Raw genomic sequence first — 13151 nt, forward strand, 5'->3', positions numbered from 1 at the left:
AACTTTCTTTTATTGATGGACATTGATAGAATTATAAGATCAATAATGAATAGTAATGAAAGTATGTTACTTAAACATTATTTGACAGGTCTTTTTAGATATGTTTGTTTAATTACTGATAGTTTGTGTGCTTCTACTAGTTCAAAGGAAAGAGGATTTTGAATGAAGATATATTATCGAGTTATAAAAAAAGAGAGAAGGAAGATAGATGGAAATGAAAAAAAAAGAGAGAAAAACGAGCGAATATAATGAAAGAGGACAACAATAAAATAATGTCAAAAACACGGAATAAAACTTTCTATAATTGATGGACATTGATAGAATTATAAGATCAATGATGAATAGTAATAAAAGTATGTTATTTTAATGTTATCTGACAACTCCTTTTAGATATGTTTATTTAATTACTTATAGTTTGCGTGCTTCTACTAGTTATAAGGAAGGAAGATTTTGAATGAAGATATTCTATCGAGTTATAGAAAAAAAAAAGAGAGTGAAGATAGATAGAAGGAAAAAGGGGGAAAAACGAGAAAATATAATGCAAAATGACAACAATAAAAGAACGTCGAAAACATGGAATAAAAACAAACCAAAAAAAGCTTAGAAACAAATAAAGCAATAAAGAAATAGCTTAGAAACAAAAAATTAAACGGATAGGTAACAAAAAATTATCTATTTTCATGCAAGCATGGTTAATTGAACCTATACATTCAACTTAATCAAATAGCAACGGTGACAAGGTTACACTGACACCACCAAAGGCATTAGTGTATTACTTAACATTGGTATTTATTTCTATTTGGCTCTTCTAGATTGTCGACAAAAGTAATATCTATGATAAGTGGATCTTGAACTTTGCTTATGGGTTTAAGCCCACAAGTCATTTCCAACCACTTCTACAAGAAGAAAATATTGAAAAATTATCTCTAAGAACCTCAAGATTCGTTTACTATGTTAGTCACAATGACAAAACCTATTAATGGAAAACTTCCACTAAAAGAAGACACAAATAAACAATATCACAAACCTCTACACAAAAATAAAGCTTCTTCTTGCCGTCTTCAACTAATAAAGATAGCATCGTTGATCATGCAACCGGTTATGTAGGAAAGTGGGAAAGTTTTTGGTAGTTAGGTTTCTTACCAAATAAAAAAATATAGTTCTTAAATTTTATCAAATTAAAAAGATAAGGTTAAGTTTTAACAGTAATGTAATTGAGAGTTTGAATCCTATCAACTATTACAATTTAGTGACTGTACATACATATTACAATAAAAAAACAAATCTAGAGTTAAAATTATAAATTAGGTTTAGAAAAATTTAAATTCTAATTTTAATGATTTAAAAATTACAATTTAGTTTTGATATAGTTTTATGATTAATTTAATACTAATTTCAATTTAAGAAATTATTAAACCAGTACAGATTAAAGTTTTATCTTTTTCTAATCATACATACTAATTTATTTGGTATCCTAATTATGTGATAAAATTCAATCGAACATAATTTAACTGATATATAATAATCATGAGGATTAGGAAAAAAAATTATAATTTAATATATCAAACCTTCGACCTTTAAAAAGAACTACGAATGGGTTTTTTAAGGTCAAATTTGCAATTAATAATAAAAAAAAGACATTCCCAACAATTTTTATTTTTTAATTTTGAATTTGCAAAAAAGTATTCGGTTGGTTGTCCTTCCGCGAGATTCGAAGCCGCCATTGTTCATTTCCAGCTCAACTCTCTTCATCTTCTTCGTTTCAATTCCATCACTTTCTTGTTCCATTTTCTTACATTTCACTTCCCTTCCACCGCCAGATCCACCTCCCTATACATTATCAACTTTTTCAATCTCCTCAAAAGGTGATGATCTTCAATTCATTTCTCAATTTCTCAATTTTCATTTCCAATTATGCCGTTTCATACGAATTCTCATTCAATTCCTTTCTCGAATTCTGGTAGTTTCTCAAATGCTATGTGAAATCCACTGAGTGTTCAGTAGCCCAAGTTCGTTGACGATTTCTATTTCGCCGTCTGCCTCCAGTTCATTCTTCATTTGGTGGCAGACTAGGGTTTCTATCCATCTTCACATTGTTATCGAGATCAGGCTTCTGAAGCAGTAACAGGCAAGCGGAGTGTTTATTTATTTATTTTTGCTTTCGTTTTTCTCTCTCTTCTGTTCGATGTGTCCTAATTTGATCATGTTGATAATTTGTGCTCGCACTTTGGTGGTCGATTTTCAGAATGGGGGAAGTGGTTCCTATCTACTACAGTATTATTGCGTTTTTTTGCACCGTTGGAGCCATTGCTCTGGCGATCTTTCATATTTATCGGCATCTTTTGAACTATACGGAACCTACTTATCAGAGATACATCGTGCGGATTATCTTTATGGTCCCGGTTAGTTTTCCTTGTCTGCATTTATAATATTTCATAACTGATCCTTTTTGGTTTTTGTTTTGTTGTGGTTTCGTTTGGAAGCTTTCTTATTGAGATGTTCATGCTTGAGTCCGATTTATGCACCACTGTTTATGTTCCTTATGTATGTTTGAAGCTTGAACTTCTTGATTCCACAACAGTTTCCGTATGTTTGAATTCATTTGTTTGCATTCGTGTGTGTGTATATATATGTATGTATGTATATTTATGTATTGTATGTATATATATGTATGTATGTGTATATATATCTCATTGGTATATATTATTTATCCGAGAAGGAAGTCTAGGTAGTTGGAAAATCACAGGAGTTTAACTTCTGACCGAAGAGAAAGTTGAGTGTAAGTTTCAGAGATGGGAGAGGGCAGTTTGTTTATTTTTTCTTCGAGATGTTTTAGCTTCAATTCTTTTGTACTTTACTAAATTCCATCATACTAGCATAATCTTGGAGAAATTCCAGAGACCTTAACTGGGAAGGTTTATTGGATGAGGATACAGATTAGATAGCTAGGATTAGATTTTTTTGACCCTGGAAAAAGGATGTTCAGACAGGGAACCATGGCAACAATAAAGAGCAACCACAATAGAAAAGTCGGTGAAAAATTTAGAAATGAGCATCAGAACGGACATTCTACTGCACTTTCCCTTTCACGTGAAATGCTCTTTTCTTCTTAGCAAGCCAAATATGCCATGAAATAAGCATGGGCCTCTTTAATAGATTGGCTTACTTCGTCTTGCAGTCCAAAAATGGGAAGGTGATATAGAGGGATGTTATCAAACTTTTTGAGAAGATTTGTATCTGAGAAGGATCTTTCTGAATCATCGATCATCATCGGATTCTAGAGGGAACCTGTTTAGGATTATCACCCAAAGAAAAGCTGAAGCATGGAGAAGGGAGTTTATTTCTATTTTGTTTTCTTTGGACAAGTTTGTTTTCTTTTCCTTCCCTGTCTTTTTCTGTGTTGTTCCATATACTCGAAGCTTTGATGTCTTCCTTGCCTTCCATCCAATTCAACCAATCCCAAACTCCATAAAGAACCACTTCTAGTTCTATCTGATTTGGGAAGACCTTCGCATGTGGGGCCTTATCCTTTGTCGGAAGGCGGAGGAAGACCTGGACCTTCTCTTTTTGGGGTTTTCAGTATGTGAGAACGGTGTGGAATCTTTTCTTGCAGGAGTTTGATGTTAGCATTTTTGGGCAGAGAGGCGTTTGTGCGATAATCTAGGAGTTTCTCCTCTGTTCGCCTTTCAGAAAGAAAGGCCATTTTTCGTGGCTGGCGGGGGTGTGTTCGATGGTGTGGGATATTTGGGGGAGAGGAACGATAAAGTGTTTAGACGGAGGGAAAGGGACCCTGGGGAGGTTTTGTCTTTGGCGAGATTTCATGTGTCTCTTTGGGCTTCGGTTTTGAATCTTTTTTGTAACTATTATTTAGAAAACGTTTCTCTTAGATGGAACCCCCCTTTAGTTGGGGTGTTTTGGTGGGCTGGTTGTTTATTTTGTATGTCCTTGTATTCTTTCAAATTTTTCTCAATGAAATCAGTTGTTTCAATAACAAAAAAAGAAAAAGAAAAAGAAAAAAAAAGAAAACTCGCAAGTAAAGTTCCTTGATTGCTCTTAAGAGTATTGATTTACTGGATAAACAAGAAATGTAAACTTTGACGACCCTTTTTCCTATAATGTGTTTCAAATGAAAGATTGTTGTTGTGGGATCATCTAATTGTGTATTTTTCCCTTCTTCAGTTCTGTAAATGTGTGTGTGTGTGTGTATTGAACTGTAAGAAGAAAAGACTTGATGCTAAATGAGGTTGTTGGAGTGACCTCATGTCTCCAAACTTACCATGGGTGGAAATGCTGTTACCAATCTTTTCTGTGTTATTCTTAAAAGGCATAATATGCTATTGTTTGTAAAGGGTTAGGACAGAGTTTCTCCATTAACATTGGTACTGAACAATTTGGAACCTACGTTGTAGAATAGAGTTGGAAACCATTAATAAATTGTGTTCTTTTTTTTCTTTTTGATAATAGTGTTTAATCGTGATGCAAATTACATCCGACTGACAACCATTGTTTGAATAATTTGTTATTCATCCATCTCTCTTTTGTTTTCACACTATCTCTTGGCTCCAAATTCTTTAAGTCTACTGTTGGTTTTTTTTATTAGAAACGACCAAACTGAATTTCATTGATCGGATGAAATAACAATCAATGAGCCTTATGTTCCTTCTTTATATGTAATTTCTTAGTAAAACACTTGTTTGTGTTTCTTTCTTTCTTTCTTTTTTGTTTTCCTTCTTGCTATATATTATTAGCAGATCCTAAAAGGCTTCCTTGTATTACAGGTTTATGCGCTGATGTCCTTCTTGTCTCTTGTTTTACCTTCAAGTTCTATTTATTTTAATTCCATTCGAGAAGTGTAAGTAGTCCCTGCTAAATCAAATTGTTTATGAAATTCTGAAGTTTTTGTCTATTTCTATAATGCAAAGCTGCTTTGTTTACTTATCTCGCATCTTTTATTTTGAGAAGGGTTTATCTATCAAACAATTCAAAGTAGAGAAGCCATTGTTATTACATTGTGTGAGGTCTATTTGAGACAGATTGATAATGTTTATCAATAAGAGTATGAACCTCTCTAGTTTTTTCTTCACAATTGAATCATGGTTGGTTCTTGGTCATTGCATTTTTTAGTAGTGTTGGTTCTCTTTAATTGCCATTAACATGCTTCTCACGAGAACTCCTTTCTCCAAAAAGGTTCAGTATATAGAGTTTGTATGTAATCTAAAAAGTTGAACAAAAATGAAATTTGATAATTTTAACTGTCATGGCTTCATTTAGTAATCAAAACAATTTAATATCACTATTCTTTTGGTTATGGTTGTGGATAAATTATCTAACTATTAACTTTATGATTTCTTTTAGCTATGAAGCTTGGGTCATTTACAACTTTCTGTCATTGTGTCTGGCATGGGTTGGTGGCCCTGGAGCTGTTGTAATAAGTTTAAGTGGTCGTGTATTGAAGCCATCGTGGTACTTGATGACATGTTGCCTTCCTCCATTAGCACTAGATGGGTAAGTTTGCAAAAGTTAAATTTTGTTTTATTTTGAATTGATATACTGTCTCTGTCTGAGTTAATAACGGCAGTATACAATAGTATAAGTTGACTTTTGTTAAATTCTTTTAAAACTACAATCTAAAACTCATGAGAGGGCTGTTGGATTTTGCTTATTATTATTATTTTAAGAATTGGGTAGGTATATTCAAAATCAAAAGGGGGACAAAAGAACATCCTGAGCAAGGAGTGGAGATTACCCTGCCCTGACAAACAAACTTGCGAAGAAAAGCCTGACAATTGTTAATAATCAGCCCAATGCTTTTTATTTGGGAAAAACGTTTGGCACATCCACTTTCTTTAAAGGTCAAATTCCCCAGGGGAAGCTTTGCGCGCTGATTTAGGAACACTCAAAGTCAAAATTCAAGCTTAACACCCTAATTGTGACTCTCTCCCCTATCTGGTCTTTCATTTGGGAAAAGATGAGAATCTAAATCATGCCGTCTCCTTGGGACATCATTTTCAATCATATTCATGGAGTGTTGCTCTGAACCATCTAGGAAAAGAAGAGATGTTTTTTTTTTTGTTTGTTATGAATGACCAGTACACTTCCATGGAATTAGTGCAAAAATAGTGGGTCTTGAATGAAGATAACCGAAGTCTTCTCGAAAAAGGAAACGCCTTAAAAACATTAACTTATTGCTTCACTCCACAGGTACAGTAAATCAACCTTGAACAAAGAGAAATTTTAATGAGCGAGGACAATAAAAGCTTCAAATTCATGCACAGTGTTGGAAACTGAACCAACTTGAAACTTGGGCTGCCTGGAAAATTAAATCCAGGTGCTGCCATTTAAGAACTTGGTGCAGAAACAGCGGCACTATATTTTAGGCAAATACTATGAATGGGAGGTTATTTCTTTGAAGATCATAAAAAGAAGCTATTGGAGGTTGTTTGAGTGTATATTTCTTTTAGATTTTGTCTATAATTACTGTTTTGAGACTAACCTCTTAATTTTGTGTGATATGTGCACTTCATTTGCTTTTAATTGAAGAAACTGTTTGAAAGGGTATCTTTGCTTCTATTACTGCGCGACATGATTCCTCTTGCTAGTGCACATATCACACAAAATTATTTTGTAATTATCGACTCTTCATTATTATTAAGTATTAACCATTGGAAGGTTTTCCTTTTGAGCTTTGGGGAGAGGTTCTCTCTATCCCTCGCCTATAAGTTCTCTTGCTTTTGTTTGGATATAGTTTCTCAGCTTCTTATAAAAAAAAAAGAAGAGTGTCTTTGGTTCGTTGTGTTTTCCTTGAATTTTTTTTACAAAGAACCAATGAAAGTTGAAAGAGCAAATTGAGAAAAGCTGTAGGTGAAGTTTCCCATCTCTAGTAATTCGTTGCCTCATAGTCATGGAGATCAATAGATATTGAATATGACAAGATGCTTCACCCCAAAAGGAGTTTGTTTGACTTGTTAAAATCGACTTTCTATTGTTCGTAATATTGTCTCATGGGGTCAAGTAGAAAAAGAACAACTTGAGAAAGATGCTTCTTTAGATCAATGGAAGAATATCAAGCACGGTAAGGAATAACAACAAACACGAATAGTTCAAAACGTGTTGACACCTACTCCTTGGACTACATTGTGTCCATTCAAAAGTTTGTGATCCCTCTAGCTTGAGACATCTAGATCCATAGCCTCATTGATAATCCATACTCCATAGCCTCCTTAGACACTTACCAATGAGGCTATGGATCGAGCCTTGGCATAAGTGCACATCACAAGGATACCATGGGTATTATAAGACTAGTTTCTTTTCTTCGTGCTTTGTGTGTGGTTTCTTATTGCTGCCATTTGTCTCAAAAGAAATTGTGTTGATCGTCTTAAAACAAGTCATGCACCTTTCATCAGAAGGTCTATTTTTGTCAATATTGATAATATTTGGGGAACTGAATCAAGTTCCATTGTGGGAGAGCTTTCTGCTCTTCATTTGCAGATCCCTTTATTTTTTGTAATAAGATCTGTTTTGAATGGTAAGGAATATATAAGTAAAGCTCCCCATGTTGGAGATTTTTATTAAAATTTTTATTCAAGCCTAGTCAAGATTACTAATAATTTAATATCATTACCTATTTATTGAAAAAATGATATCGTTTCCTAATAATTAATAGGAAAATTGTTCTGTATGGAAAAATTGCTGAAAATATTTACAAATATAAACTGTTTTGTAAATATTTTGGTATATTTTGTTATATCTGTAAATATTTTGGTTTATTTTGCTATACTTGAAAACAACCCTAATTAACATTTCTCTATTTCAGTAATGTATCTTCTGTCTTATTAATTGAGCAAAAACATCAATTTGAAACTTCATCAGATAATCTTAGGGGTTATGTTAGGTACTAGATATTTGGTTTAATGTTGGTTAAGGGATATAAGGGTGATTAGATAGATAGGAAGTTACCAGTAGTTATTGTGTAAAAGTGGTTACTACTTGTTATAAATAGAGGAAAGGTAAGTGAGATTAAGGAGGTTATTCTGGGGAGTGATCTAGGACTTGGGTGAAAAGACTTAAGAGGGAGGTTCCAAGTGTCTTATACTTGGGTTTATCTTGTATTTTTTTTAAACGGAGACAAGCCTCTATATTTATTATTAATAAATGAAACTTAAGCTTAAAGCACGAGAGTGTTATACTAAGAGCAAGAGAATAGAGAAGAATTCATTCGACGATTACAACAATAGCTAAAAGTAAGCAAAGGAGATGACAAGCTAATAAGCGAATTCCAACAGAAAAATTTAATCTAAACAGAATGAAACCGAAGAAATCTAAATACAAAGCATAACAAAATATCTCTCTCATAAGGAACCCATTCGAAACTAAAGACTTGCAAGAAGATGCAATCAGCAACCTCGTAGCTATCATGGCATAGTAGTCCAAAAACCAGATAAGGCTCGAAAAAGTTTTCAAAATATCAGCATCATCATAGTCTTTACTTGCCACCCACGTGAATAGAAAACTCGGAAGGATTGAAGATGGACAAAAATCTGGAAGAATACATTTAACGACTGAAGAATCATATTAGAATAAGTCCACAAGCAGGTACTATTGAACTTAAATGATCTGGTATTTCGCAAGATGGGGACAAGAGCGAGTTGTAGAAGGCGAATTAGCAGATTTTTGCTCTTCCTCGCATTGAAATAGGGCATTGAGATCTGTTTCTAAAGGGTCAGTTTTTTTCTCTCTCTCAAGCTCTGTTGACATATCCAATTGCTCCACTGTCTCACTACTAATGCTGAAAGGAGAGTCGAAAGAAGAATAACCTTTCTTGCTGGAGTGGAGAGGAGTTTTACTTGGAGATCCCCCAATAAATTTTACCTTCGAATTAGGCATAGAGAATTCGGAGTACTTAAACAGGGTAGGGTGAGGATGATGAGAAACTGACTTAGATGAAAGTGTTGGGGCTTGAATTTGGGTGCAACTTACTTCTAATAAATCTGGATTAACCTCTAAAGACAACTTGTAGCTGCTAGAATGGATTGATGATTGAGAATGGGTACATTTTTCTTCTAGCGAATCAGGTACTTGATCTTCAATTATCTAAGCTTTTTTAAGGGTCGTTTTGCCAAAATCTTCTTTTGTTTTTTCTTCTAGATGAAATACTTCGGAAAGTGAGGGAAGAACTTAGAACATTTCTTTCTTTTCGAATTTGCTCTAGAACTTGACTTTGATGGGGAATAAAGAGAAGAAGAGGAGAGGGAAACTGAAAGTGAAGGGTTGAGTTATATTATGATAAATTCTGATATTGTTCTTGTTAGGAAGTATCTTAACAATTTGGTATTAGAGCCATCAAATATTCAAATCTATTAAACGAGTCCAATTACAACGAAATTTGTAGAGCAAATGGATGCTATTGATCGTGAGGTTGAAGGCATCAGAATGAAGAAGACACTGACGATGGAAAGTACTTTTGCCAGATTAACTAAGTTGGTGGAGAAGTTGAGCGTTCAGGCGAATCAATCAACATAGGAAAGCAGAAGAGATGCAGAAAATGTTATTAATGAATTCGGTCGAGTGGTCCTTTACCTCAAAAGCGGTGTGAGTGTGAGATGGTAAAAAGAAAAGAAATTCGATGGGAGAAATTGCAACAACCTCGAAAGAAGAACAACAGGAAGATGAGAATGTTGAGTTTATGATCAAAACCGAGGTCAATAGTTGTTCAAAGGTTGCTGATGTCTTGGGCTTGAGGTCCTTGGTGCAAGAAAGTGGAAGCGGTTGTGCTTCCTTTGGAGGGGAAACCGAATCAGGAAGGAGAAAGGGAGAAAGAGAAAAATATTGGGAGAAAGAAGTGGGTGTGAACAAAGAGGAAACCTACAGAGCATGGATGGCCAAGGATCACACACACAAGAAGGCTAGGCGACAAACAAAAGATTCAATGTGATTAGTTCATTGAAAAAGAAGAAGGCCAAGTTTCAACTGAAATCTCTAAAAGTTTGGGGAAAGAGATTCCGAAGTGGGAGTTCCATTGTTGAGAACCATTAAGGGGATAAGGGCAGAAGCATATTATTTTGGTTATGGGTTGCTTAGTGGGTTTGTGGCCCATTTTATTTTCAAGGCTGGGAATAAGGCGGGTGGTACTCAGTTGGTCAAGTTAACAATTGTGTTTTTTTCTTTATTGTTATGTGTTATTAATTTCATTAAAGAAAAAAGTATCTTTTTGTTCTGATAAGCACACCTCGAGGACGGGGTGTCTTTGAAGGGCAGGGTAATGTTGGGTACTAGTTATTTGGTATAATGCTAGTTAAGGAATATAAGGGTAATTAGATAGATAGTAAGTTACTAGTCGTTATGGTGTAAGGATTGTTACTACTTGTTATAAATAGAGGAAGGGTGAGTGAGTTAGGAGTTTATTCTGTGGAGTGATCTAAAACTTGGGTGAGAGTACTCAAGTGGGAGGTTCCAAGTGCCTTATGCCTGGGTTTATCTTGTATTTTCTTATTGTTACATTATAATAAATTCAGATTTTGTAATTATTAGGAAGTATCCTAACAGGTTACTTTTTTCATGCAGGCGTTTTATACGGAGGTGCAAGCAAGGCTGTTTGCAATTTGTAATTCTGAAGCCTATATTAGTTGCTGTGACACTTATTTTATATGCAAAAGGGAAGTATGAAGATGGAAATTTCAATCCAAAACAATCATACCTTTATCTCACTATTATCTATACTATCTCCTACACGATGGCTCTTTATGCTTTGGCATTGTTTTACGTGGCATGCAAAGATTTACTTCAACCATTTAACCCGGTCCCAAAGTTCATCATCATTAAATCTGTTGTCTTCTTGACTTATTGGCAGGTAAATGAACTTTATGGTCTTTTTTCTTGTACATGCCGCTTCTATATGGAAATAATTTTAGTACTAGATTAGTATGATTTTTTTTACAACTACCCATCATTGTTTGACATAAAAAAAGCATTGAAGGGTAACGTGGGTCCATGAAATAAAATACTATACCTTTTAATGACATGTCAAATGCTGAAGGGAATGTGTATGTATCTCATAGTATTAGGAAATTTTCTTTTCTGAATTGATGTTTCCTTTCGTTAAGGTGTATGTGACGTCTATATGTTTGTTTTTGGGAAGTATTCAGAGGAAGTTTAAATGTAATGACACTGAAATATTAGATAATCTTTATGGGGATTTTGAAATGTATTTTTGTAAAAAAGATCATGTAATGAATGACGGGCTAGACTTTAGAACCATATCTTTACACTCTTTCTCTATCATTTTTATGTTCAGTTTTCTTTTTGTTGTACCTATTCTTTTGATGTTCACATTTCTCATCCTCGTGGAGTCTGTATCTCTTGAGCAATGGTCTCTTCTCATTTCATTCATCAAAAGTCTCGTCTCGCTCTTGTTTTTTCTTTACTTAAATGTTCAAAATATAAAACGTGATGCTAATTTCTTCAATGAACGATCACATTGATATAGACCAAGCATGTAACAACATGGTATTAATATAGGGAATTTCTCTATGTAAGAAACTAAAATGTCAATACAGGGAATTTTTTCTATATGCTCTCCTGGGGTCGCCAGCACTTGACTCTAACTTTCTTAATTACATCTTTACTTCAACTGGATCTGTTCTATAAGTTCTACATTTGTGCCCTTGAGTTCTAAAGAGATTATAGCTTTCTTGATTCATGAACAAAAACAAGCTAGTTATCCCCTTATCACCAAAATGTTTGTTTTCTTGTTTGTTGGTGTTCTTTTTTGGGCAACATAAAGTTTAGATGTCAGCATGAAGTATGAAGAATGAACTACTTTTTTGATAAAATGTCCTTGCTTTGTACTTTTGGTTTAGGGTGTCCTTGTGTTTCTTGCTGCAAAAACTCAATTCATCAAGAATGCGGAGCAAGCTGCTCAGTTTCAAGATTTCATTATATGCATCGAGATGCTTATAGCTGCTTTGGGTCATCTTTATGCATTTCCATACAAAGAATATGCAGGTGCTAACATCGGTGGTTCGCGTGGTCTTACGGGAAGTCTTGCACACGCCGTAAAATTGAACGACTTTTACCACGACACAGTCCACCAGGTAAGTCTTTGATATCATTTTCTATTCTAGTTAGCTTCTTTTGGTGGTGGTTTTTGTATTTCTTTGTTGGATTATTTATTGACTTGACCACATTTCTTTTGCAGTTTGCTCCAACTTATCATGACTATGTTCTTTATAATCATAGCGATGGTGACGAAGGAACGAGGAAGTATCGATCACGCACTTTTGTGCCTACAGGCCCCGAGATGGACACCGTTAGAAGAAACAAACACATGTTTGGAAACAAGATAGATGACATTCAGCTTTCCACGATCTCGTCTTCAAGTTCGAGTACTCCAAATCATTCGGAAGTCCTCGAACCAACCAATTCCGACGTAATGAAATCTTCTCTTCTTTTGGATGCTTCAAACTCTTTATCCACACCATACGACATGTCACTTATTGACTTGGATTTATCGAGTTACCCCTCCAAAGTTGCTGCAGCAGACGGAACGGAAATGAGGTAACGAAAATAGTGGACAGGTAGGAGAAGAAAAAGAAAGGAAAAACGATGTTGGGAGCAAGAGAATAGTCGAAGAAAGAGAGATAGAAAATAGAGATTTTTAGGGTGTAAGCTTTGGTTTCTCCGACTTTGTGCACATTTGGTATTGCGGCGTAACAAAGAAATTGTGTACAATGTCGTGTTTCTCCGAGTTTTCTCATGGCGGTGTGTATATACATACATACATGATTCTGATTTGTTATCAATTAGGTTTTGGTTGTTACACAAAGCATGCATATAAATCCACTTAAGTTATCATACTCTTGGTCTTAATTGCTACATTTCTAATTTGTGGACTCATGTGTGTCTTTCTCACTCTCTTTTTCCTCTAATGATTCAACTTTGTATGTAATTTTCATTTGTGTATTTGGAAATGATTAGATTCCTCTCTCTCTAAAATTTTTATTGTATTTTGTTGGGTTTGACACCTTTTAATTCTCATTCGAATCCACCGAATTCAACTGGTTATTAGAGTATTATATCTTTGATTTAAAAAGTCTTGGATTTGAATTTCTCTTTGCGTACTGACACCTAAAGATAAAAAGATGTGAATAAGGTCG

The 13151-nt window shown here is 34.4% G+C and overlaps 1 protein-coding gene across 1 annotated transcript; it reads left to right on the forward strand.

Annotated features, from left to right (window-relative positions):
* Positions 1–1647: 1647 nt before the first annotated feature.
* Positions 1648–12889, forward strand: LOC103493816 (uncharacterized). The gene is made up of 8 exons (XM_008454749.3): positions 1648–1865; positions 1965–2128; positions 2246–2402; positions 4779–4852; positions 5356–5505; positions 10561–10846; positions 11856–12089; positions 12194–12889. The coding sequence occupies exons 3-8, from the start codon at positions 2247–2249 to the stop codon at positions 12554–12556; spliced, it is 1263 nt and encodes a 420-aa protein (XP_008452971.1). The 5' UTR covers positions 1648–1865; positions 1965–2128; position 2246; the 3' UTR covers positions 12557–12889.
* Positions 12890–13151: the final 262 nt, after the last annotated feature.

Source organism: Cucumis melo, chromosome 5, assembly GCF_025177605.1.
Source record: "Cucumis melo cultivar AY chromosome 5, USDA_Cmelo_AY_1.0, whole genome shotgun sequence".
Taxonomy (NCBI): domain Eukaryota; kingdom Viridiplantae; phylum Streptophyta; class Magnoliopsida; order Cucurbitales; family Cucurbitaceae; genus Cucumis; species Cucumis melo.